At 42.9% G+C, this 26,182-nt stretch overlaps 1 protein-coding gene across 1 annotated transcript in view; it reads left to right on the plus strand.

The window, feature by feature from the left end:
- Nucleotides 1–818: 818 nt before the first annotated feature.
- The window catches only part of NDRG1 (N-myc downstream regulated 1), a 74,298-nt gene continuing 48,934 nt past the window's right edge, over nt 819–26,182 (plus strand). Inside the window, exon 1 of the mRNA XM_074898403.1 lies at nt 819–842. Within this exon, the coding sequence (XP_074754504.1) occupies nt 820–842 (23 nt within the window). The 5' untranslated portion in view covers nt 819. The remainder of the gene's footprint in view (nt 843–26,182) is intronic.

The raw sequence follows: 26,182 nt of genomic DNA on the forward strand, positions 1-26,182 counted from the left end.
ATTGAGGCAACTTCTCTTAAAAGGGAACTTGCCATTGGTCCCCAGACAGGGGCACTGCAGGTACAGACTGGCAGGGTAGGATGGAGGTGGGTTAGCAGAGAAATCAACTAACTCCCTAATCATCTACCAGCAAAAGGGGATAAAATAAGTCCAAAGATTCAGCAAGAGATACTTGAAAACTAGGTGTAAAAGCCTGCTGCCGCTTCTCTGCACTGGGTAGTGAATAGCTATCCGTGAAAGTAATTTTGTTTAAGGAACTGCTGAACATCACAGTCAAAGAGGTTTCTTTTATAAGATTTTTTCAAGCATTCCTTAATGACTGAAGCTGGGTTGCCTTTTGAGATGGGGCAGAGAGTGCAAGTGAAATTAGTCTGGATAACAAACAGTTTTTGCTGGGAGAAAAACCAATATTGGTCTATGGTAGCACATACAGATGTGAGTCTGTGCATGTGTCTCACTTGAGCACCTCGCCTTGGGCAGCCCTGGTTTGCTGTTCTGGCACAGATGTCTGTTGTTGAACAGATGTTGTCTTGTAAGCTCCCCTAAGCAGCTCCATTTTCCAATCAGAATTGTAACTGGAATTATGTACAGAAGATAATTGCAGCATTTATAAAAGGGGAGTCTAAAAAACTGGCCTTGCAGCTCAGAGAATTGAGGTCACCCATCAAGCTGCTGCCCTCCCCTCCCACTTGTTTCAAAAAAGCCAGATGACTTTATTAGAGTCTGCTGCTGAATAGATACTGTTGGCATTACAAGCCAGGAAAGACAGCTAGGATACTCTTTTGTCACTAACTTAATTTTTGACCAGAGAACAAACCAATGCTTGCTGTATCGTCAAACAGGTAATGGCCTCTTGTGTAATTATAGCAAATTATTATAATAGTTATTATAATAATTTATAGCTATTTGTCCCTTAAGGCAACTCCTTTGTCATGTTTTTCACTGTCTGCTCTGTGACTGTCTTGTTGAGATCATAAGCATTTTTGAGCAAGGACTGTCTATGTGATATGCAGCACTGGTCACCCTACTCATGCCTAATGAGTGAGGTTCTGCTTTTGGTAATTATATTGTATCACTGTAATCAGCTATTAGCAACAGGAGAAAAAATAGTAGCATCTGGATTGGTATAAGATAACTGTAAGGAAGCACAGTATTATTTTAATTGTAAAGAAACACAGTATTACTTTCCCTGCCCTTCCTTTCAAGACCTGTGCAAACATGTGAATACATCAGGACTGGATTGTCTATGCATTCACCTAATGAGACATTGGCAATTAGTTTAGGCCTCAGCTTGTTAGACGTGATGGCTCTGCTAGTCAGCAGGTGTAAATCAATATAAAATAGCTGTTGAAAATCTGACCCATAGATTAAAGAGAGCTATATAAGAAGCCAAGAAATAATTTTTGGATATAGCACTCTCTGTATAAGAAAAATGTGGTTTGGATTAAATCTTCAGTCCACAATGCTAATATAATTATAACTTCAGAAAAAGAAAGCATCAACCTTATTAAATAAACATCTCTGTGGCAGTGAGAACAGAACTTTTAAATAAAACACAATAAATCTGTGAGTCAAACAAAAATCCAGAATATTTTTCTTCAAACAACTTAAAAGTTCTCTGTATTTCCCATTTTTTTCCATGTCCTAATAATTATAGAGACATGATTGTCTAATACCAATATCAGAAAATGGAAGACAGACGAGATATTATACTGTACACATGCTTGTGGTTTGGCTAGGGTCCACTGTTTTTGTAAAAGCTTCAGCTTTATGCCTGTTAGTATATAGACTTGATTGCAAAATGTCTGTAGATGCAAAAGTGTGTATATAAAATTCAATGTTAAGATCTAAATGGGGCGCCGCAGACCCTTGGATAATGGGCCATGAAACTGAAATGTGCAAGCGGAGACTGCTTCAGTCTCAGCTGTTCAAATAACCTGCAGTGGCAGAAATTATGTCCACGCCAACACAGAATGACATCAATGTTTCACATTCAGGAAATAGATTTTGTTGTTGAACACTATACAGTGGAAATCATACATGGATATATTTATGTGTATTTATTTACATGCATATATAATATATACACATGCACACGTAGACTAGATTATATATAATTGTAAGGAACAAATATCTATACTTTGCAAAATGATGTCTTCATCACCTTGGTAAATTTTCAATTTCTCTTAACTACAATTTCAGAATAAATTGTTTTGACACTTTTGACCCCAAACGCAGTTAGACCAGTGAGGTTAAAACAGCTGGTTTTGGTTGCCCACTTTACACAAGCTGGTGAAGGGTGACATTAAAACGGTAAGTGGACTTCCAAAATACTGGATAGACAGCAGGATGGTGGATGAGTTGTGAAAAAACAATGCTCCCAGAAGAAGGAGGCGGGATGGGCAGGTGAGCAGAAGCCTGTCAAGACAGGTGTCTCAGATTTTTGTGTGTCCGTGGAGCATCCGGGTTGATGCTACACAGCTCTGTGTATCCCACTGCGAGACAGATGGAAGGGACAAACATATTTAAAAATCTTTGTGAAATCCTCTAAGAACTACAGGTGACATGAGGGATCTTTTTTCCTAAGATCAGAGGGAGCTGGGGCTGGGATTTCATCCATGCCTGTTGCTGTCGCTATAGGCAGCAAGCAGTTAAATCAGTCAGAGTCAAAACCGTGAAGCAACAGAAATCACAAAAACCGGTGATAAAAGAAGGTGTGTTTGTGGTGTACAGCAACTTTAGAAGCACCAGCTATTTCAATTTTATGGCAATCCCAGCAGTTTCAGAGAAGGCAATGTTTCGCCATTGGCAGGGCTGGTTTCCTTCCCCTGTGGTGTCCTGGGAAGCAAAGTGACTTTAGGGAAGAGATAAGGGAGGTTAGTCCTCCTGCTTGAAGCGGAAGAGGAACCTTCCCTCCCTATGCACATGGTCAGCCAAGCTATCTTCCAGCGACGTTGGCCAATGCCCATTTCCTGAATTAGTGAGGATATTGAGGTGGCCATCATTGAAACCCCATTCTGTGCTTCATTGCACTTCCCTCTCCAAGAGGATGCTTTAGCATAGTGTGATGTTGTGTGAAAATCCCTTGGGGTGCATGTGGCTCTGGAAGCCTGCTCTGTAAGACAAGGGGGCTCAACAGCAGACAAATCAAAGAGGAATCAGTCCCAGGCTGACTGTCCATGGTCAGAGAGAAAGCCCTGACCTCAGCTGACAGCCTTGAAATGTCAAAATGTCAAAGTTCCCTTTTGCCAGCCCAAAGAGGCCTGGGAATTATAGCCCCATGGCTGGGGGATTTGTTGCCCTCCACAAGAAATCACCCTGGACACAATAAAATCATCCTTCTTGCCAGAGTAGGCAAGGCGATAGAGAATGGCGAAGGAAGCTCTTAAACATTTGCTTTCTGGATTTTGACTGCCAGATCTCTCGGGAGAGGTTGGACTCCTCACAAAAATGCTTGATGGGAAGAAACTCCCTAGGAAGAGATTGTTCTGTTTTGTTTTGAACTTGAAGGCTTCCAGTTGACTTGGGACACTGCCACCAGCCACCTAAGGAAAGCTTGAAGCCTTCCTACGCAGGGTGGGGTAGAGTCCTGCTGTGGGTGTACAAAAGGCCTTCAGAGGCATGACTTTCCCTGGGATGTAATCTTCTTGCCACACTGTATTTTTTGGTGGAACGTAAACTGGGTGGTTTGACGCTTTTAATGACAAAATTCTACTGAGGTTTCTCTTTTCCCTCCCATCCCCCTGTGGCTTTTACTCTGGGTTGACATGAGGTTTTCCCTGGAAATCATTCCCTATGGGTCCTATGTGCCTGCAATAGATTTTTTTTTTTCCAATGACTTTTCAAGAAAAATGCATAAATGATCCAAAAGGGAAACATAAAATTGGTTTCCCTGCTTAGGGATAGGGGACTTCCTTACTGGCTTGAGCATCTCGCTCTCCCGCACACTCCCTGTTGTTCCCCAAATCTTGCATTTTAGGCAGTCCATCCTCGAGGGGAAGGGAGAGACTGTTCTCCCATTCTTTGTTTCCCCTGGTCCCAGCTTTAATGTCTCTTCCCCTGAGTATGCCCTCCCCCCAGGGACAGTAGAGTCTTCCTGAGCTAGAGGAGCAGTGATGCTCACCAGTCCTTCTGCCCACACCCTGACACTGGGACGCTGGGAAAGATGTGGACTTGTATTCAACCAGCTTGGTGCTGAGAGCTCATGGCTGTGGCTGTTGCAGTGGGGTGTTCAGTGGCGTCAGTGTAGGCGAAGTGTGCTGTGACAGCTTCAGTGCTTGCTGCCTGCTGCAGACACCCTCAGCACCACAGGTCTGCAGGTTTGAAGGTAATTTCATGGAAATTTTGGGCTCCTAAGCATCAAAGTTATTTAGTGGCTGTTTTGTGGATATCTGCTTGGGTTTAACACCCAATTTCTAAGTTCTCTTTCAGGAAGCTAAGTGCTATTTTGCAACGTTGCTGCTAGACTGTCCTTGCCTCAGTTTCCTTAAGTATATAACGGAGGTTTCAATATTTTCTGGTCTTACAAGTTTAGTGTGACGATGCATACATTTAAGGCACTCAGATTAAAATGAGGTGAAATGAATTTTCTCCACGTTTGTGATAAATAACCAGAACCCTGGTTATTTTGGTGGTTTCCTACAAGACGCTTCTGATTAAAACCCTACAGTGTGACCCACATCTGTAGGAATCTGCACATGCATTTTGTATGAAGTGCAGTAAAACAGAACAGGTACAGTGCTGAAACTGCTAAAGCTCTGGTCTAAGCACCAGATTCCTTTAAAGACATCATTGTTAAAAATCAAATCTGGGACAATGTGAGAGATTGCAATATGCTATGATGAAAATTTCCTATCTATGGAAAGAATAGTTGATTTTATTTTTTTAATCCAAAGATACAAAATAAACACAGACTGTTGTCTACTATTTGCAAGTCCCACAACTCCCACAACTCCCAAGGCCACAGCATGAATAGCCCTTACATTTGACTAGCACTATAAAATGCAAACACAGAAATAGGCAGAAAAGAATAGACAGAGTTTGCCCTTTTTTTGCTTAGTGAAGTGACAATGGGAAACTGCCTGTAAGATGCACCACAGCAATTCAGCTCAGCCTAGGGCTGGGAGTTTGACCTCTCCAGGTGTACGAACTGTGCCCATGTCCTATTTAATTGATGTTCTGCTTACCACTCTGTTAAGCACCAGATTTGGAAAGTCTCCAGCTGCTGTGGAGGAAGGAATGGAGTGTATTTGCCCCTATTCATTCCTCCACTGCTCTGCAGAAGAAGGTAGGATTTGGCTCTCTGTTGGGATTTTAATCATTAGTCTTCAAAGTGAGTGGAGAGCATTTATGATTTTCTTTCTGCCTGTCACATGCTAAGTGACGTTAGGACTGAGCTGTGAATGAAGCGACGCCGTGGTGAACGGCTCTGCTTGCAGCCATGGAGTCAGAAACTTGTTTCTCATTCAGCAATGCTAACCCATTGCAAACATGTTGGTGACAAATTTTAAAATAATATGTCAATGAAAGGATTTGTTTTACTTTATGTTAAGCACATTCTCCTTTTCAATTATAAATGTATTATTTTTTCCCTTCAATGCACCCAAAAGATATTTATTACCTTTATATTCTTTAACTACAGAAAAAAATGGACTAGTGAGCCAAACTAGTTCTGGTTATCAGTATTTCAATTTTAGATAACAAATACTGTGCTTGTAACCAGCACACATAAAGAAATGTATTGACCAGGGATGATTCACTTATAGAATCAGGCTGCTCATGGGCAATTCATGTGCATGGAAAGAAAAGCTAAGTTTGTTCAATATATTAGTGTGCAGATGTTATCTCTATTTACAGATAGTCAAGCTGAAACTCATGAAGACTGAATTGCTTGCCAAGAAAAGGCAGAAAAAGGCAATGGCAGGTCTGGGGAAAGACTTTGGATCTGCTGTCTCCAAATCATCAGCTCTACCAAACAACAGTACCTCCCTTTAATTAATTATTCATTGTTAAGTGTTTGGAAACAGCTGAGACACAAGAACATTACACTAAAAGATGTCTTGCTGGCATCTTTTTGGCCATGAAAGATGTGACTTAATATTTCTCCATTTTGGCACCAAGAAAGCCTGTATATGGTAAAGAGCAGCTGTGCCTGGTCTTCATGAGTGATTAAAGGTGAACGATTGATTTATTATTTTTGCTACAGATCTTGTTGGCAACCACGTAAGATGTCAACTGCCTAGTTGTTTTTGTCTCTGTAAATGCGGTGTTTTCAGCATGATAAATACTTTTATTCACATACTCAGCTCTCTGAGGACCTCTTCTTCTGCCTTAGCTTTGTTATGCTAAACCATCACCTTTCTTTCCAACCTTGTCTTTCATGGGGGAAAGTTTCAGACTCTTTTCATTCATAAAAACAAGAGGGGGGAAAAAAGCCTTTAATTGTTTTCAGTCTATGTAGGTCTTCACATCACTGAAAAAAATCCTGCTGGACTGTGTCATTAAGCATTTCCTTTCTGCTGGTAAAGATTCCACCTCCCACCTCTTGGTATTTGTCTTCAGAGTTGTATGTTTGGACCTTCCCAGGCCACCTTCTATGTGTTATGGTCTCAACTGTGTGTGCCCATCTACGTCGAGCTGTCTCTCTGGGTATGCCAGGTGCTTTCAATGGGGACACTCTGCAGCCATCCAGTGTGTTAATGCAGAAGCAGTTCCCCAGCAGGAGTTAGAGACCATCTTCACTGGGGTGTTTAAACTCACCCAAGCAAGGAGAGGAAGGCTTAACATATCTTTCAGGCAGCCTGGATGCTGCTAACATTGCTGAGGCACAGGCTCTGCTGACAGTCCTGTGGAGAGTGACGGCCAGACGCTCTTGAGTCCTCCATGTGGATCGAGGTAACTTGTGCTCACAGTCACCCCTGAAGCAACTCTTCAAGAAGGGCACAAGCTCCTGCCTTCGCGTCTAGTTTATTTGCGTCTCTTACAAACACTGAACAAACTGCATCCATCCATGAGACCTTACTACTTGTCCCTTTGCTTACATAGCAGTCTTGTTGCTTCAGTAAGACTAAATATTTTGAGCATTTATTTGGTCTAAATGTTATTTGTGTGCCACATCTCCATCCATTCTGCAATTGCTGTCCACAAGTCAACTTACTCTTAGCCCTTCCAAAGCCCAAATATCAACCCCTCCTCTGCCAGCACAGAAAATACATTGAGGATTGTGTATTTTTGACACCATGTTGCTCACCAGTGTCAGCTGCCCAGGTTCCTGCATGTGTAAAACATCTCCAGAGTTGTGTTGCCAGGTACACAGAGAAATGTTATGCATCCTCAAATGCCAACAGACAAAGTCCAAAGATTTCCTTCTTTTTCACCATCCTCCTGTCCCTGTGCTCAAGGATCTTGCTCTAGTTAAGTTCATTGACCTTGCCAAAGTATTTCCTGCATTTCCACCCTTGCTCAGCTCATGCTTACCTTCTTTTTCTCCATGTCCCACCCTTTGCCTCCCAACACCAGAGTCCCACTGCTCTAGGGCCCTTCTGGGAAGCTCCATCTTGTAAGACACTGACCAGTATTACGTTATGTCAGCACTTTTTTCAAGTTGCCACCAAACCTGTCTTACTTCTTTATCTGGGCTTCTTCACCTACCTGAGCTTCTTCACCTAGATTTCATCCTCAGCAACTGCAGACAATATTTTATGCTATAAAACAGCTGGTGGCAAAGGGGATGACCGTCCTCTCACTGGAGTAAATCAGGAATAACTAAATCTGGTGTGTTGCTGTCCAAGTGGAAAAAACCAGACCCGTGCACAAAATACTGCAGAGCATGAAAGTTTAGTGTGCTGTGCCACTGTGAAAACCATGACCTGTGAACCTCATGTGATGGCATTGCTAAATGAGCTTTGAAAAGAGAACATTTTTCTAGTGGCTTCTTAAAGAATGTGGCAAAACAGCGACAGTAATCAGCAATGTTAATTGCAGTCACACATCAGTTTTCATTGGTGTTTACCAACTTTCCATATAAAAGACATTGTTACACTTGCAAGCTGAGGTCAAGTTAGCTAATCATTCATCGCGTGTTTACTTTCTCCCAGGATTGTCTAGCAGGAATTGTACCTTGTGTTTTAAAGTTATATCAAGCAAAGAGCCTAGAGTGAAATCGTGTAATTGATTTAAAGATCTTTATAGCTGACCTGCCAATCAAAGTGATTCAGATAACTAGCTGGTGTGCTGTCTGGCGAGACTCAACTCTGCATTACACTAATTGGTATGAGGATCACCTCCGAGGAATCTATCTGCTCTGTTCCAAAACGTCGATTTCAGTGAAATTGTGATACTACATATTTAAAACTGTCCACTATATCTGTTGCTAAAAGTCATGGGACTGTGAGTCAGTCATCTTGGATGACTTATGGTTCTGTCACTGATTCACCGAAAATGAATGTCTATACTGCACACAGCATGAACCAAATGAAAGCTCAGATGCAAAAAGCAGTCTAACCAAAGAGCCAGAGGGTTTGTCACTGGCTAATTAGGGTAAATTATAAGGCTATAGTTTTATAAGGCTGTTTTATAAGGCTACAGTGTTTCCAGTTACCATGCGTACTTGTTCAGAATGGACTAGTTCCTTTATAATCTTGTGCCCAAGGTTATCTAACAGTACAATGTGTGAATAATACATTTTCCCAACTGAGAAACGTACAAGCATGGCAAAGTGTTTTGAAAGGAGTATTTTAGTCATTGTATGAGTGTGAGTTTGTTTTCTTCAAGTTATGGAATATGACTTTAATAGATAAATGGGAAAAACTAGGCTTTCAGTCACAATATGTCTGTTATAGGCCAAATATAGAATAGACTAAAAAAACAAGCAGACAACTATAATTTGTGTTTAACTATATGCCCTGGTACAAGATTCCACAGTGAAGACAACAGCTGATTCAACTTTGTCAGTAGATTATACTTTTTCCAACCTCATTAACGATCTGGACTAGCTAATACCACCTTCTGCAGACAAAATGAACCTTGTCCCGTATTTATCAACCAGTCATTAACAGTCGTTAACCAGAAGGTTGGAGAACTCCTGCCCCTGGGACACTTCCAGGAGCTCAGCACCAAACTCGTCTGCTGCTCCTGCGGAGGGGTGAGTTTTAGCTCAGACCCTCATTGTGGCTGGGCCTCCCTTCAGAGTCTGCTCTGGCTCCTGCTGCCACCTCTCTCCCAAATGCCTGGTGCTGCCTCCCAGCACACCACAGACCAGTGCAGGAGGGGCTATGCCCTGCCAAAGCCGCCCAGGGCAGGCAGGGGAGCTGTGGCCGGCAGCAATAGCAGAGGCATGGAGGCAGCTCCGCCAAGCAGTGGGCAGCAACTGGTGGCAGGGAGCTCCCGCATCTGCCCCTGAAGCTCCTCCATGTCTGAGCCACTTGCTGCTGGGCTCTCTGCAGTAAAGTCATCATTATTGAATTTTTTTAGATGAACTGGTGCATGGTCCAGCCTCATACATTCAGAAAACTGAATCCTTAGGCTCTGTTTTACTTTAATCTCCATATAACTTGCCCTTAGGAAACTGCTTGGTTAGTCACCTCCATACCTCATTGGGCAACACCACAGTTACAAGCATTCACACATGAAGAATAGGCACAGAAATTAGATGACATTTTGTAGAACTGGCTCTCACCAGGACCCAAATAAGGACAACCTTTCTTATCCCTTGAAGAGTTCATGTCACACACTGTACCTTTGCTTGCTTCCGTGGTAATAACTACCTATGAGTGTGCTCTTGTATTTTATGTACCTCCTGTATGGACCACGATGATCAGCGGAGCATGTCTGCCCATGCCACTGAGGAGCCAGAGGCTCTCTGCTAGAGGTTCTCTACACTGAAAGTTCACAATGCAAAGGGAACCGCCTTTTGGTTTGGTTGAGACCGGGGCAGGTTGGAAGACTGGCTTCAAGACAAGGTGCCAGGCAACGAAATGGGCACAGCTGAAACTTCACGTGCTTTCTTACTCAATACTGTGATAAGAGCTTTCCTTATATGTTCTTACTCAATATTGTGATAAGAGCTTTCCTTATATGTTCATGTTTGACCTTCACTGATTGCCACTGCTGCTCTCGGGTTTTCCCAAGACGGGGTGCGTGTTGCTGTTGATACCACTCTAGTGCTGATAGGAGACTAGTTATTTACAGTCTCTGTGCTCCCCTGCTATTTCGCAAGCATCAGTCACGGAACAAGTCCTGTGGTCAGGATGATTCAGGAAGCAAAACACTACTACATACATCTGTTTGGTACAGTCTTCAGTCAACTCTGATTCTCTGATCTTTTCCCTACACCTTATTTTTAATGCACTTTTCTCCTTCTATCCTGCCCTGTCCCTCTCAAGCCTCTGTTGTTTTGTTTCCATAGAAAACCAGTAACTACATCTCAAAGTAAAAAGATATATTTCTAATTCTGGTATATTCACCTTGCTCATTGCCAAAAGTCATTATGAAGGTCATGAAGATGTTGGAGGTTCAGAGGATAAACCAAAACACAATGCTGATGTTACAGGAATCCTTTATCACAGGAAGGGGAAGGAAACCTACAGTGCCACCAGCTCTGGAGGTTGGCAGAGAAAATATGAACATTCATCTCTGCTCTCAGATATTCCCTTCAGGAATGCTCTGAAAAGCAAATTATACAAGCTAGTCCCATGGGATGGTCCCTTGCATTCACACTGCAGTGGGAAATGGACTCCGAACTGTAATGGGAAAGGAGATGTGGGCTTTTTATATCTTGTGGTTCCCCTCCTTGAATAATTTTGGCCACAAGGATACAAAAGGCTTTGTTTTGCTCAAAAGGGGAGGGGGAAATCATTGAAAAAGCCAAGTTTAAGCCAATGGTGCTAGTTTTAGTACTTGGTATAGAGCACAATGCAGGGCTTTGTGCAGACTCCAAGGAGAAGAACATATGTTGCGTATTTAAATGGGAACTGAAAAGAAATGCTCTGTCAACTGACCAGGAGCTGGGATGTTTGGGGATCAGTTTCCTAAGTGAGTGTAATGGCATGCGAGCAGTTAGGAGATGATTCAGACCAACACAGAGAGAAAAGCTCTCTGAAAGAGAGGCTTGCCCTGGACATATGATCTGTAGAACAGATCTCAAATAAAACAGATCCCTTTGTGAAGTGTGTTTGGGTAATGAAAGCATAGGCAGGAAAAGATCTCTTTTAGGTTTTGGTTCTCCTGGAAGCATTCCCTTGTAGGCCATGGATAGGTTGATAGGGACCCAAAAAGAGATGTCCACCTAGTTAGACATCCTTCTGGGATGTGCTTGTATTACTAGTTATGCCTTCCAGCTGCTTGTCACTGACAATCTACTGGATGAGCCACTTGTGGGACTGTTACTTATGTTCATGGAAAACCAGCTGTATTACTTTAATTGTTCGGCTTGTTGGTCTGAGCTGATTTTCATTAGCAGCTGACTAAAGAGTGTTCCCATAAATTGCCCTGCCTGTAGGGTAGTTGGCAGTCGCTGACAACCAGGATAGCAGTGGAGAGAAGGTAGGGACAGCAGAGTCCAGGAAGAAGATCTCAAAAAGATCTAAAACTACCAGCGAAACTCCAGAAACCCTATATTCCCTCTCTTTACTCAACCACCATAGCTCCCTAGAGACTAGTGCGTCAAGTTGTGAACCATGAATCTTGATAATTGTAACAGCGAGGGGAGAGAGATTCCTGGGATATAGATACTAGGTAGGTAGAGGGACACCTCAATTTCAGCTTGGGACAAAGTGGAAAGAAAGATGGGATACGCAGGCAGAAACTCTTCTCCAGTTTTGTACCTCTAGTGCACAATTCTTGCTGGCATCAGCAGCATTGATATATCGTGAATAATGGCAGCCATCTTTTTATATGGGAACGACTTTTGTATAGCACATCCCTTACCTGTCTGGAAAGTACCCTAAAATAAGTGACAGACACTTTTGAATGGGCTGCTGCTCCAGTACTCCTCTTGAAGCTGGGTCATGGTACAGCCAAGGGCAGAAGGTGCCTGGGTCCAGAAGGACAGCCCATACAAAGCAGTCACCTGGCTCTCAGCAGAAAGCTCTTCATCCCCAGCAGACAGTAGTAACTCCATTTCTCTTCTGCTTCATGCATATAAATCCAGAGTAGAGCAGCAGTGCAGCAGACCCATGCACCTCATGTTTTCTGTTGGGCAGGCAGTTGTTGTTCTGCATGTTTAGATCATGTTTATGCACTGTTTAGGGAGCCTTATCCTGGATTTCATTGTGAGGACTGTGTATGTAAAGCCTAGGGCTTGGCATTCCTGAGGTCTGGCCAATGTCTGGCCACAGGTCCCCTGAGAGCAGATTGTTTTGTTGCAGGGTCACCTCTCCCTGCATGATGAAATGTGCTTTTACTGCCTTGTGTTCAACACTGGAGTTGAACATGGAGTCCCACCATGAAGCATTATGGTTTTGATGGGAAAACACTGGGATTCAACTAAAAGTAGAGCATATCTCAGCAGGTGATTACAGCCACTTACTTTCCACAATATCTCTGCTGTGCATGGAGCAGTCTTTGTCCCTGTACAGCTGAAATATTAAACAGGTTAACGAGCTATTCCTGGCCTTTCCTTACAGTTTCCTCCACCTCTCCCAGGGTTAACTTTGCCAGGGAGGACTGTTTCCTTCACAGAGAGTCCAGCAGAAGGGAGGCCAACCTCTTCCCAGTGTGCCTGAATGAAGGAACCTTCCTCTTTGTAGTAGCAGGGTGTGTGCACATCAAAAAGAGACAAACTAAGCTGGCAGAAACCGTCTTTCACAGTTTCATAACTCTCCTGAGCAGTTTGGCTTTCTTGCAACTGTCATCACATCAGTCACACCACTGGATTGCCACAGGAGCTGGACGAGAACAATATCTCCATTCTATTCGCTGCCCAGCTCAAGAATGGGTCTGGCTCCCTTGAGTTGCATGGAGCAGTGACAGTCATGGTGGAAGGAAAGCACCCATCCACATGATTGCCAGTGGTGTCCCCTACCTTGTCTTTATACCAACAAATGCTGAGGCCTCTGGGCCACAGCACCATTGCACTGCTTGCCTACTCAGTAGTTAGACCACCAGCTTAAGGTATCCATGGGAAAGAGTATTTTTAAACCCTGTCAGTTGTTCTTCCTTCCCAGGCTAACATGCTGCCAATTAAACTGTCCTGAAGCAAAGCTGAGAAAAAAACATGTGCTCTACACATGTATCTAGCAAATAAGAAAAAAAAAAAAAAAAAAATAGTCTGTTCCATCTTCTCCCCTGTGCCTTCCTTACGTGTTAGGACAAGGATTACAGATCTGGCGTTAGCTCCTCAGGTCTTTACGAGGTTAACTCCCAAATTTGTGCTTAGATGCTTTCCATAATTTTGAATTTATGTTTGAATGGAAATTTTAGGCTGCTCTTACAAGGCTGTGCACCTCAAAGGTGTGTACACACAAAGCCCACACTACCTGCCTTCCTTGCTTGACTTTTAGGCAGCCAATTTCCTTGCATCCCTCTTAGAAAACTCTCTGTGGTTGATACTAGCTGGACAAGCTGGTTGATAGGATTTGCCTTTCTGCCCTTAAAATCTACAGTGGGCATCAGGCAACCAGCTGTGTTGCCCTGTGGGGCTGTATTTACACCACTAAACACTTACCCACTCTAAGAAGTGATCCTTTGTTCCTATCACAAGGTCCAGTAGAGAGGTGATTTTATAATATGAAGCTGAGGGCACATCCTCATGGGAAAGCACAAGACCCTGGGGTTCAAAGACAGCAGGATGATGATAAATCCAACGCAAGGCATCTGGTTCGGTCTCACCCTCACTGCCAGTGGGGAAGGTTACCTGGGGGAGGTGTCACCCCCCATCATGTTGGGGATTTGTCTTGGGCAGAGCTGGTTGGATTTCTCCAAAACAAATCCCAGGAGAGAAGCAGTGGTTTTTGCAGTGTGGGTAGTCAGGGGTTCATTGACTCAGTTTCTTCCCTGGATGTTTTTTATTTAACAGGGTAGACATAACTCCAGAGCAGAGGCAGGAGATAGCGCTGTGCAGAGCCTATTCTACAGTCCTCTCTCAGGGACAGAGAAAACATATTCCTTCGATTTGAAAGAGGTTCTCCTGACTAAAATAATCACCCCTCATGGTTTTTAGCTGCAGAAATCAAGCACCAGGCATGGGGGTTTTAGGCTACAAAACAGCCCACCCTGCATGTTGAAGATGCCCTTCACCAAAAGCTTCTCCTTTCCTCCCTCTTCTGCAGCTGGTTGACAGAAGGCCTTAGAGATTAGCTTCGTTCCTGTGAGCTATTTATACTGAAATATTTTGTGTTGAAAGATGTAAGCCCTTTGTTTCCTCCGTATGTACACAGTGATCCCTGAGGGCGAGCAAATCCTGCTTTGTTTTGGATCAGATACATTGCGAATTACTGTTGTAAAACGGCCCCAAGTGCACTTTTATGAGTCAGTCTCACCTTTACGCTTCCACATGTCACCAGGCACTCTCTGTGTGTGCAGTTTTCCAATTCCAGATTACCCTCGTTAAAACATGTCTAATCCCCATTTGGGACGATGCTTCCAAAACATTTTCTCCAAAATAATATTTCTTGATAATTTTTCCAGGCAGAGAGTGCATTTAGCTCCCTGGTTGAGCAAAAAAAGAAAAGCCTCTGGTAACATCATTGGCCAATTTGGCTGGCTGATGTGTTGGATTAGGCAATCCTCATATGTAATGTAACCTTCATATCCTCAAATAAAATGCATGGGGCCATACAGTATTCTCTGCTCTTGTGAATGGAAAACGACTGTGCTTTCACACATCCCAGGTGAGAGGATCTGCGAAGGAAACACAGAGATGAGAATGGTACAAAAATCAGGTCAGGCAAATAAATGGATAGATTTCACTTTAGACATCCCTCCCCTTCCTCCCTGCCTGTAGGAGAATAGTTTATCTGCTGGAGTGTATGTTCAGGCTTGTGTGGGAAGAGCAGGCTTAGAGATGCAACCTGACAGAGGGACCTTGGTGCAAGTGCCCAGGTGAAGATTTTTCTCTACGTCTCTGCATTTTGGAGAACACCTGCAAAGATGGGGATGTGAATAACCAGCCAGCTCCTCACCAAACCACCTTGATGGGACTGGAGACCCTCTCACCAAAACTCCCAGAGGCTCTCTAGCCCCATAAGCAAGGACTTTACCATAGGGAAAAATCCAAAATTATGAAGTCTGAATTGGAAGAGTCTGGCTTGGAAGAGAAGTCAGCTGGCAATACAACATGGCCTTTTTTGTCTCCAAGCCAGGACACGTCACACCTTCCCTTCAGCTCTGCCGTGAATCTGATAGGACCAGAGGCAATGGGCAGCAACTGAAAGATGGGAGAATGCAACTGAACATCAGGAAACACCTTTATGCTGTGAGGGTGACTGAGCACTGGCACAGGTTGCCCAGAGAGGTGATAGAGTCTCCCTCCTTAGAGATATCAGAGAAACACCTAGACATGGTCCTGGGCAGCTGGCTCTAGGTGGCCCTGCTTGAGGAGGGTGGTTGGACCAGGTGATCTCTAGTGATCTCTTCCAGCCTCTACCATCATCTGTGATTCTGTGAATCCACTGAAAAGGTCCCTTCCCCTGAAGCCTCCTGCAGCTGTGTGGTAGCAGGGAAGCTCAGCATTAGCAGCAGCCCTCTGTTAGAATCTCTGACAGGGAGATAGTTTTATGTGATCCAGTATGAGTCACTGGAGTTGCAGGTCAATGGCCAAATTCTTCTTTTTGTTACACCCATTTAGTCCTGTGGGTTTCACTGAGTGGGAGGGTAATGGAACTGGTCCAGATACATTTTATTAAGCAAAAATGCATTTTGGTCCAAGCTGTTTCAAAAGTGCTCAATAAACAAAGCACACTTTAATACGATGCCCTGAAAAGGTCACCCAAATCTTATCCCATTGGGAAGAGAATTACTTTAAACAAGATTTGCTTAAGGAATAATACCATCCTAACAGGGATTTTGCTGCTTCTTGGACATCATAGGTGGCCATCAGTTGCTGAATCCTTCATTAGTTGCACAACTTAGTGATACAAACACAAAATTCTGTTATATACTGGGCATGATTTACATTGCTAATTCCTCCAAAACGAGGTTTTATGCTAAGTGCTTCCACACTTCACTGGTGCTCTGTTTTTAAGACTTTAAATATGAAGATCTTTCCTTTCACCTTAGCTTTGATTCAATAATTTTATTTTCTGTTATTTGCATGTTATTACTGCAACACTTATTAGGCATGCTGCAACCTTAAAAGGCTTCTTCAGATTGACTCTAACCACCCCAAACACTTTCCACAATTTTACGATATCCTGTGGAGAACCTATGATGATTATTTTCTGGATTCAAACAGCAATACATACCAAATGCCCCCATCCCTCTCAAATAAAAATCCCAACTAAAAAAACTCAACCTGTCTATAAATGAAATTTCATAGTATGATCTTTACGAAACTTTCCTAAGGCCAACACATATGAAGAAGGATAGCAGATGAATCTGAGCTGCAGTGTCATTTTATTCTGCTCTGTAAAGCAACAGTGCTGTAGGAAGAAATGTCACTATTGTTACAAACGTTGCTGCAAATTAACAGAGGTTAATTCTAGCCAATAGGGTTTTTATAATTACTTCTTTTTACAGAGCAGTATTCTAGGGTATGGCTGATTCTCTGAACCAAATGTATTTATGGAGAGTAAAACAAAAGGTATTTGTGATTTGCAATTTTTATTTTATTTACTATTCACACTCATTAGATTTCTGATTTCTATTACCAAAGGGAAATTCTCCACTTTTAAAGACAATAAAACATCCAGCTGTATTTATACAGAACCTAGACAACAACTCCACATTTTTTTGTTTTTTTTTTCTGTCTTTTTCCTACTTCATATGCTGCATAGTCTCCTCAGTCTACCAGCCCTGATTGTTGGGATTGTGCCTGGCATTAAACATTTAACAGAGACCTTTTGTTGCGAACTGCATGGTTATGACAAATGGCAGATTGTTAAAGCAGGAGCTGTGTTATCAAAAGTCAATCAAGAGTATGCCAAAAACTTTGGCTCCTCGTGCAGAATTCAAATGTACAATAGGCGTCATCTAGATTTGAGAAAGAGACAATTCATAAATGCCAGCCAAATACAAACCTTGGGAAGAAAGAAAAACAGAGGTGTGCAGCTGGAACCAGCAAGCATGTCACCAAGTGTGTTGTTGTTGACTTGCTTTTGCTAGAAAAATCCTTAAAAGAGGGAACCTTTAAAAGTTGACCCCAGTGAGGTGAGCCCTGAGAACTTATGGAGGGTGTGTGTCCTATCTGCCTTTAAAGAGGTGGAAGCGAAGAAGAGGAACAAATCCAAGGAATTCAGCTGAATGTGGAAAGCTTGTGGAACAAATTATGGAATGGCCTGTAAACACTTGGACGATAATACAGTACTAAGAAATGGCCAGCATGGTTTGTCAAGAGTAAAGCTTGTAAAGAGAATTTAGTTTGACATGGTAACTCATTGTATAGGGTTAACGTGGCAAGGTTTTGGTAGCGGGGGGGCTGCAGGGCTGGATTCTGTCAGCTGCCAGAAGTATCCCCCCATGTCAGACAGAGCCAATGCCATCCGTCTCCAAGACAAACCCACCTCTGTTCAAAGCTGAGCCTATCAGAGGTGGTGGTAGCACCTCTGGGATAACATATTTAAGAAGGGGAAAAACTGCTGCACAACAGCAGCTGAGAGAGGAGTGAGAATATGTGAGAGCAACTCCCCAGACCCCAAGGTCAGTGAGGAAGGGGGGCAGGAGGTGCTCCAGGCCCAGAGCAGAGGTTCCCCTGCAGCCCGTGGTGCAGCCCGTGGTGAGGCAGCTGTGCCCTGCACCCATGGAGCTCCATGGGGGAGCAGAGACCCACCTGCAGCCCGGGGGGGACCCCACGCCGGAGCAGGGGGATGTGCCCTGAAGGTGGCTGCAGCCTGTGAAGAGCCCACATTGGAGCCAGCTCCTGGCAGGACCTGTGGCCCATGGAGAGGAGCCCACGCTGGAGCGGGTTCTGGCAGGACGTGCCCTGTGGAGGCCCCATGCTGGACTGCATTCCAGAACGACTGCAGCCCATGGAAAGGACCCATGCTGGAGCAGTTCATGAAGGACTGCATCCCATGGCTGGGACACCATGCTGGAGTAGGGGAAGAGAGTAAGGAGGAAAGAGCAGCAGAGGCAACGTGTGGTAACCGACTGAAAACTTCATTCCACTGAACTGTTAGAGGGGGAGGAGGTAGAGGATTCAGGAGTAAAGTTGAACCTGGGAAGAAAGGAGGACGGGGAGAAGGTACCTGTAGTTTTGCTTTTATTTCTTACTGTCCTACTCTGTACTAACTGGCAATAAATTAAATTAATCTTCACCAAGTTGGGTCTGTTTTGCCCATGACAGTAACTGGTGAATGATCTACCTGTTCTTATCTCAAACCACAAGATCTTCATCTCATTTTCTCCCCGTCCTGCTAAGAAGGGGGAGTGAAAGAGTAGCTCAGTGGGCACCTAGCAGCCGGCCAAGGTGAATCCACCACATTCATCCATCTGATGACAGGGAAGTGACTGACATAACTTACTGCATTTATAATAAAACCTTGGTTAAGACTTCGCTATCACATTCTCATAAGGAAAGCAGGAATATATGATCTACAGAAAACTACTATAAAGTAACCACAAAATTCAGTGTTATGACTTAGAGGAGGGTGCAATAATTGCTACTCAGGAGGGATGGCACATCAAATAGCCCCTTTCATTTTGTGATTTATAGCACTGTAAAATAGAATTCCAATTTACATGAGCAGCTAGCAACCTGTCCAGGCAGGTTCAACACTCAAAACGATCTCATTAAACAGAAGAAATGTCCTAAATTAATTAATTTATTACAAACATAGAAATGAGCAATCATAGACCAAATAGGAAAAGAAGAGAAGCTCCTAAGGCAGCAATAACACAGACTAGGATCTACAAACCGAGTATGAAAATGTACGATACTTGGGCAACTAAGCATGTGCCACCCTAGGACATATTAGCAGGACTACTGTAAGACAAACACAGGAGGTAAACTTTGTCATTCATTTAGCCCCCTTTGAGTAACAAATCCATAGAGGACCCTTCAGCACCTCTGATGTCCAGATTTCAGTGTCAGCTTTGGATACTCCACACTAAAGAAGGTGTAAAGAAAACAGAGACACTTGGGCGAAGAACTACGAATCACAGAATCACAGAATCACCTATGTTGGGAAAGACCTTGAAGATCATCCAGTCCAACCATTAACCTCACACTGACAGTTCCCAACTACACCAGATCCCTCAGCGCTATGTCGACCCAACTCTTAAACCCCTCCAGGGACGGGGACTCCACCACCTCCCTGGGCAGCCCACTCCAACACCCAACAACCCCTTCTGGAAAGAAATGCTTCCTAATATCCAGTCTAAACCTCCCCTGGCACAACTTGAGGCCATTCCCTCTTGTCCTGTCTCTTGTTACTTGGTTAAAGAGACTCATCCCCAGCTCTCTGCACCCTCCTTTCAGGGAGCTGTAGAGGGCGATGAGGTCTCCCCTCAGCCTCTTCTTCTCCAGACTAAACCCCCCCAGTTCCCTCAGCTGCTCCTTGTACGACCTGTGCTCCAGACCCTGCACCAGCTCCGTTGCCTTTCTTTGGACACAGTCAACGTCCTTCTTGGCCACCTGGGCACACTGATGGCTCATGTTCAGCCAGCTGTCAATCAGTTGTTTGGTAGCCTTCCCACTTTAGGGGAAAAAAAAAAGTAATATTTGGAAAATGCTGTGAATTTCTTTCCAACTCTGGTTTCCTATCAATAGATTCTTACTCAAAGCCTGGAGGCTAGTAGCCTGTTTCTTCAAATGTATACAGTAAGTCAGTACTTCCAGTAGTATTTTCATCTAGTACATTTTTTGATCTCTTTTTATGCAGCACTGCAGTGCTTTAGGTACATCATTTTTGAAGTCTTGTGCTGCTTAAATGGTTACAAATACAAGAAACCACCTGAGCTTCTCTAATCCTCTTTCTATAGGAAGCTGGCTGAAAACCTTTCTTCAGGTCTCTTGCAGGGTTACATTCTGTTTTCTAGGATGTCTGCACCTCCCTCTCCACATACTCCTGTGATGTTTATGCCATTTTTCTTCTCCAAATATTTACACCATCAGTAGATTGAGCACAAAGCAATAAACAGAAGAAGACATGCTCAGCTTCCAGAGTTACTTGGTTTGTATCTACTTCATACAGTGATATATGCCCATCTTGAGCATAAAGCTCTTTCCATCTTGGCTACCTGCTTCCTCAGTGGAGTCTTCTAGACTTAAAACTGTCTTAAATGCTGCTAAACTTTCTCAAAAACAGTTGCTATCCTTTGTGTTTATCCTTTAAGTGAAAAACAGTCCGAACAACAAGAAGTTGACTTTTATGTCAGCTACCAGATCCACATCTGCCATTTGTTTTTTGTTGGTTTTAGTTTTGGTTTTGTTTTCTGCTACCACATCCCTCCCTCTTATGATCAGGAAAACAGGGATCTTCCCCATCCAAAATAAAATTGTACCTGATACTATGTTCAGTTTTTCCTCCTAACTGAAAGCACCTTAAATCTTTGGTCAGTCATTCATGTTAGGATAGATATGACATTCCACTTCCAATTTTATAAGCAAACCTCCTATATTAAGAAACTGTTTTAAATATAAGTATTTAAACAGAAACACATATCAATGACAATGATGAATCTTTATTGTTATTTAACTCCAGGAAGGACTTTGGTTGTCACAGCATGAGTGAATGTTTATCAGAAAAAGGTGTTTTTAAAATGTGGCTAAACCTAACCTTAAATATTTACCATATCCATAGATGCAGTATCGCACCTCTGTGCCCTGGCTCAGCCTTTCCGCAGTACCAGGGAATGTACTAACTGAGGCCCCTTAAGATTATTCCAGGGAGGTTTGATACTTCGCCAGGAAAACTCTTGAGTACATAGCTGCTAGATGTTGGCAATGGGCATGCAGACGATGTGGCTCTAAAAATGTCTAGTTCAGTACACTGCAGCTGCTGGAAAAAAAAAGACACTTCCCCTTTTGGTGAAGAAAGTTCTGTTTTGACAAACTTCTAATAAGAGGCACTGGCAGCTGCTGAACCCAGGACACTTTTGGTACCAGCAGCTAACATAAACCACGTTGTGTGGGTTTTTTTCCCCCTTTGGCTTTTAGTGTGCTGCTGGCGCTGTGTGATTATCCAGGCAGGGAGTACAAGCTATTCTGCAACAGAATAACTCCAACATAGTGGCAGATCCCCAACAGCCAGACACTCCTTTGAAGCCACTTGGATATACATGAGGATCCATTTTCTGCAGCACTTACCCTAGACCAGCAATTCTGATAAGTTTCTCTTGAAAATTTGCATGGAGAGTCCAAGCCAAAGATGTGCATTCTCTCATCTAGAGAAATCCCTGAAGGATTTAACTTTACTGTTAATGGGGCTGCTTTCAAGCGGTCAAAGTTACAAATCTTGTCTTTTGGGGGTAGAATCCATCAGATTCCTCCATCACCCAATCAGTTTGCACACCAACTTGTCATTACATGAGTTCTTGCCTGAACTTAGGAAGAGGTGATAGATCAGAACTGGGTGAACCTCCTGCAGGTAGCCCAGGAGTCCTTGGGACCCTTGTTGGAAAATCATCACACCCACAGAAGGAAGGGCTAAGGTTTGGCTTTCATGTCTGCATCTGGAGCTTTTGGCTTGACCAAGACTGGTGTTAAACTAAAAACACTGCCTTGATGAAAGGTCAATAAATAACAGGTCTCAGGCAGCTCAAAATCTGCTTTCAGCTTTGTCTTGAGTTTCTAATAGAGACAGACAGAAAGGACATAGAGAAACACCTTTCACCATTGCAAATAAACTGCTGTAAAGCAGCTCCACACCCGGAGAGGGGCAAGATCTGTCCTTTCTCCCAGCCTGTATCAAACACCACAGATAGAACATGAGATTAAATTTATCTCTTGTGGGCTTTTGTGTCTTGGAACTAATGACAGTGATAACCCAGTAGGAAGAATCAGATATGCCAACGATATTGTGCACAAAGAATCTAGTTAAAGGTTTTTGATTTTGTCCATGCTACATAATACTATTTTTTAAAGCATGTTCCCCAATTTACTGTAATTCAGTTTTAAATAGTGCTGCAGACATTGCTTTTCACAATGTGTTAACTAGTTATGGTCAAAGTTTCCTTTCCTAGTTAAGATAATTTTTTCAGAACTTAGTTAAGTTTCTAACAAGATGTCTTTAAAGTTCTGCCCACATATGGCTTGAGATACTGTGTTTGAAAATTGACCATAAAAAGTGAAACAGATTTTTGTCCTCTTTTAAATTCTGACAGCTTTTGAAGTGCTGCTTCTGAGATGAAAATAACCTAGGATGTGTGTGACAAACAAAGCAATAAATGCATTCCAGCAAGGAAAGCACGCTAAACGAGAAATCTTACATTCAGTAACAAATGTTCTTCATGTCATCCCTTATCAGTTTTCTCAGGGTCTTTCCCTTTCTGAGCTGAAGGGACACAAAGTGATGTACAGGCAGTCTTTTCAGATATGGTGGTTCAGAGCTCAAAATATTTTGTTTCGGTATGTTCATACTATTCTCCCAGAGTAAAGCTGGTATTAATCATCCTGCTCAAATCTCTGATCTCGTGACTCAGATCTGTTCATCACCAAAGGTGAGGCAATTCAGTGAAAGCCACATGATACAGAGAACTGCTTTCTGGTGGTTAGATTCTCCCTTTTTCCAAGGCTGCCTGGTACCACAGACCATGTGTCAGTCGATTACTACATTCAGGCCTTTCTACAAAGTGTATCTACGTGCACTCAGAATCTATTCATCCCACAACACTAATATTTATGCAAGCTACAATACTTGTAATTGCTAATAATTGAATTACTCAAGACTTAAACTCTGGCTTGGGTCCCCTATCTAGAAGATGATAGTGAATGCCTTCACTCTTTCAACAGTGAGCATCTTTGACACAAACTGCCTCTTTCTAGTAAATCATAGCAAAGCAGAGTTCCTAATCTTACATCTACCCAGCAATGGAATATCAATGCTAATGAATAATTAGCCACATGTGTAAAGCTTTGCCACACACTATTAAACACCTGTGGCCTTGTATTCAGAGATGTATGTCAGTGCTGGGTGATGAAAAGCTAAATTAAATCCTCAGTTATGCTGGCAGACACTTATAGAGTTCAATGAGTTAATAGGGCTAAACACAACTTTGCTGCCCAGCTTTTCTGAAAAGCTGCTTTTTTCAGTTCAATACCATTGGTCATCAGCCCACTAGACTGAGGATACGGGAAGCAGCAGCAGCATGTGCACATGTATTTTACTACAGACTGTGGGAGCCGATGCCCATGGAGTTGTGATTGCTGCTGGGCATTACCAGCTATGTAGCACGCTATGTAATAAAGATAAAAGATATGTCAGAGTATCATATCTTCCACCAAGGCTATCTTAGGACAGAAACTAGGACTTATGAATCTTAGCTAATAAACACAACTAGGCATTTAAGTTCTATTTTTTCCAGCTGCTGTCAACAGTGGTTCTGGTTGTTCCTTCTTACTCTGCTTGGCTTGTGTTTTTTGTAGAAGTGGCAAGCCTTAGGACTTTTTGTTGTCTCTGTTCATTGAATAACCCCCAGGACAGCTCTGAGAGTGTTCAATGGTTGTGATGTCTTCGAGCATATTCACCTGAATTCCTTCCTGCTTCAACTGGTGCTCCCCATTCTGGTGCCTCTGAATCAAGTTCTATTCACCAGTGACATCTTCCCTTTCCAGTGACAACTGGAGCTGGAAACCCCCAACCATTAACCTTGATCAATGTTTTCTGATCTAAAGCTCACCCTTAGCTGTACCTCTGCTAATATTGATCATCTATTTGTTAAAAAAAACCCACAATGTTTTCAGATTTTAAGTGAAGTTCACCTGCTGATGTTAAACCTCAGGCGTTTGCTCTATTAGATACTAGTTCTGAGCAGTAAGACATGGGTTGACAATGACCATTGTTCTTCCAAAATTGCCTTTGATTTTTAATTATGAAAATTATTCTCTGATTTTTATTTTTTTTGGTAGGGTCTAGTTTGTTCAGTCTAGCAATGACATTAAATGTCATATGAACTAGACTCCTGTAGACAGAATCCTGGAATTTTCCACACCCAGAGCTAAACTTAGACCATTCCTCTGTTACTACCAAAACTCTATTTGTTCTTGCAAGATATACCCTTGATCCTCTTTTAGAAAAGCACTGAGTCCATCTGCCCTTTGGTCATCGGATAACTCCAGGCACTGCTAACCAAACTATTACAGTAACTCAGATCTTATGCCTCTTTAATTTCTGCCTTGGGTTTTTAAATCTCTAAGCCTGCATCCAATATCCAGGGCACATGCTGCACTGTAGCATTTCAGTCCAGCAACTGATTATTTTGGTTAGTTTGATGAAGCCTCCAGAGTTCACCTTTTAAGCAGTCTTGTCACCCTTCATTGTTCACTCTGGTTTATGGTAGTAATCCCAACATTGTGTGATCTACCTTCTTGGGTTGGCTTTCCTTTGGGTCTGCTACTTCCACTGAACAGAACTTTTCTTTGTTCCCTTAGCTTTATGTTAGTGTCTTAAACTTCTGTTTAATCTCAACCTCCCAAGCCACAACTTGCAGCTGTTGGCCCTGTTATATTCTCTGCTACTACTGAAAAGGGTTTGGCTTCATCATCCCTCCACTTTCCTTTCAAATAGATGTAGGCTGCTATTAGACCACCCCTGAGTCTCCTCTTGCCAAGACTAAACAAACCCAGTTTCCTTACCTTCTCCTTGAAGGTGATGTGCCCTAACCCCCTAGCTATCTTTGCAGCTCTTTGCTGAGCTTTTTAAGGTTCTTGACATCCTGGTAGGTCCAAAACTGGTCTCACCAGCGATGAGGTAAGGAAGGGTAAGGGAGGTAATAATTTCCCCGGATCTGCTGGGCACGCTTCTCCTGATGTAACTCAATGTGCAATTTGCGCTACCTGTAATGAGAGCAGACTATTGCCTCTTATTCATTCTGGCATCAACCCAAAGCCCCAGATTGCCTTTCATCAAGTCTCAGTCGTTCAGTTCCCAACCTGTGCTGATGCGTGGGGTTATTCCAACCCAGGCACAGAACTTTGCTCCCTGCCAAATTTCAGGAAGTTCTTGCTGGCACAATTCTCATGTTTCTCAAAGTCCTTCTGGGTTAAAGTTTTGTCACTTGGTATATCAGTCATTTTCCGTCACTGACCATCATCTTGAATTTGCTGCAGGGTGCACACCCCTGGTCTAATAATCTAAATCACTGATGAAGACATCGAACAATATCAGATCACTGTGGCACTCCACTTGTTACTGTCCTTCAGCTTGATATTAAGCCATTGATTATTACACACTTTAACCCTGGCTGTATGGCCATTTTTCAAGCCACACTCATGCATCCTATACTTTCTCAACTTGAAAATAAGAATACTGTGGTGATGGTGTCAAAAGTGTTACCATAGACAATGTATATTATATTCACCACCCTCTCTTCATTCACATAGCCAGTCTTTTCATCAGCAGCCTTCTTCCAATTGTTGGGAACCTCCACTAATTTACATGATGCTTTGCAGATGATAGATATCAACCTGGCAATCACTCACCTCTGCTGGTTTCATCAGCTGGATGATTCCTACAGCAAAAAGCCTCCCTCCTTCTTTTCACCTTAGGCTGAGGAAAGCTTTCTCGCAGGCATGATTTGGATTGCAGTTGTGCTATCTCTGTTCTGTGGTATCTTGAGAACTCCTTAATTTTCCTCACTTTTTCTTTCTGATAAAAATACAATAGCTATGTTTCCTTTATGGGAGTGTCTGTATATTTGTTAAATATCTTTCAGAGTTGCTTTTGAGTTAACTGAAAGCTGTTTAACACATTAAAAATTTCAGCTGCTCTCAGAAATAAGGCTACTGTCTTCCTTTTGGCACTCAATTTTAGGCAAGTAGAAGATGAAATGCTGTTGAAATTTCCCAGTGTTTTCCACCTACCCAGAGGCTGCCAGCAGAGGTGATGCCTAAACTGCTGCAATTCTTCATTGGTGAGAAGCTTTTGGG

This window comes from Athene noctua, chromosome 2 (genome assembly GCF_965140245.1).
Source record: "Athene noctua chromosome 2, bAthNoc1.hap1.1, whole genome shotgun sequence".
NCBI lineage: Eukaryota > Metazoa > Chordata > Aves > Strigiformes > Strigidae > Athene > Athene noctua.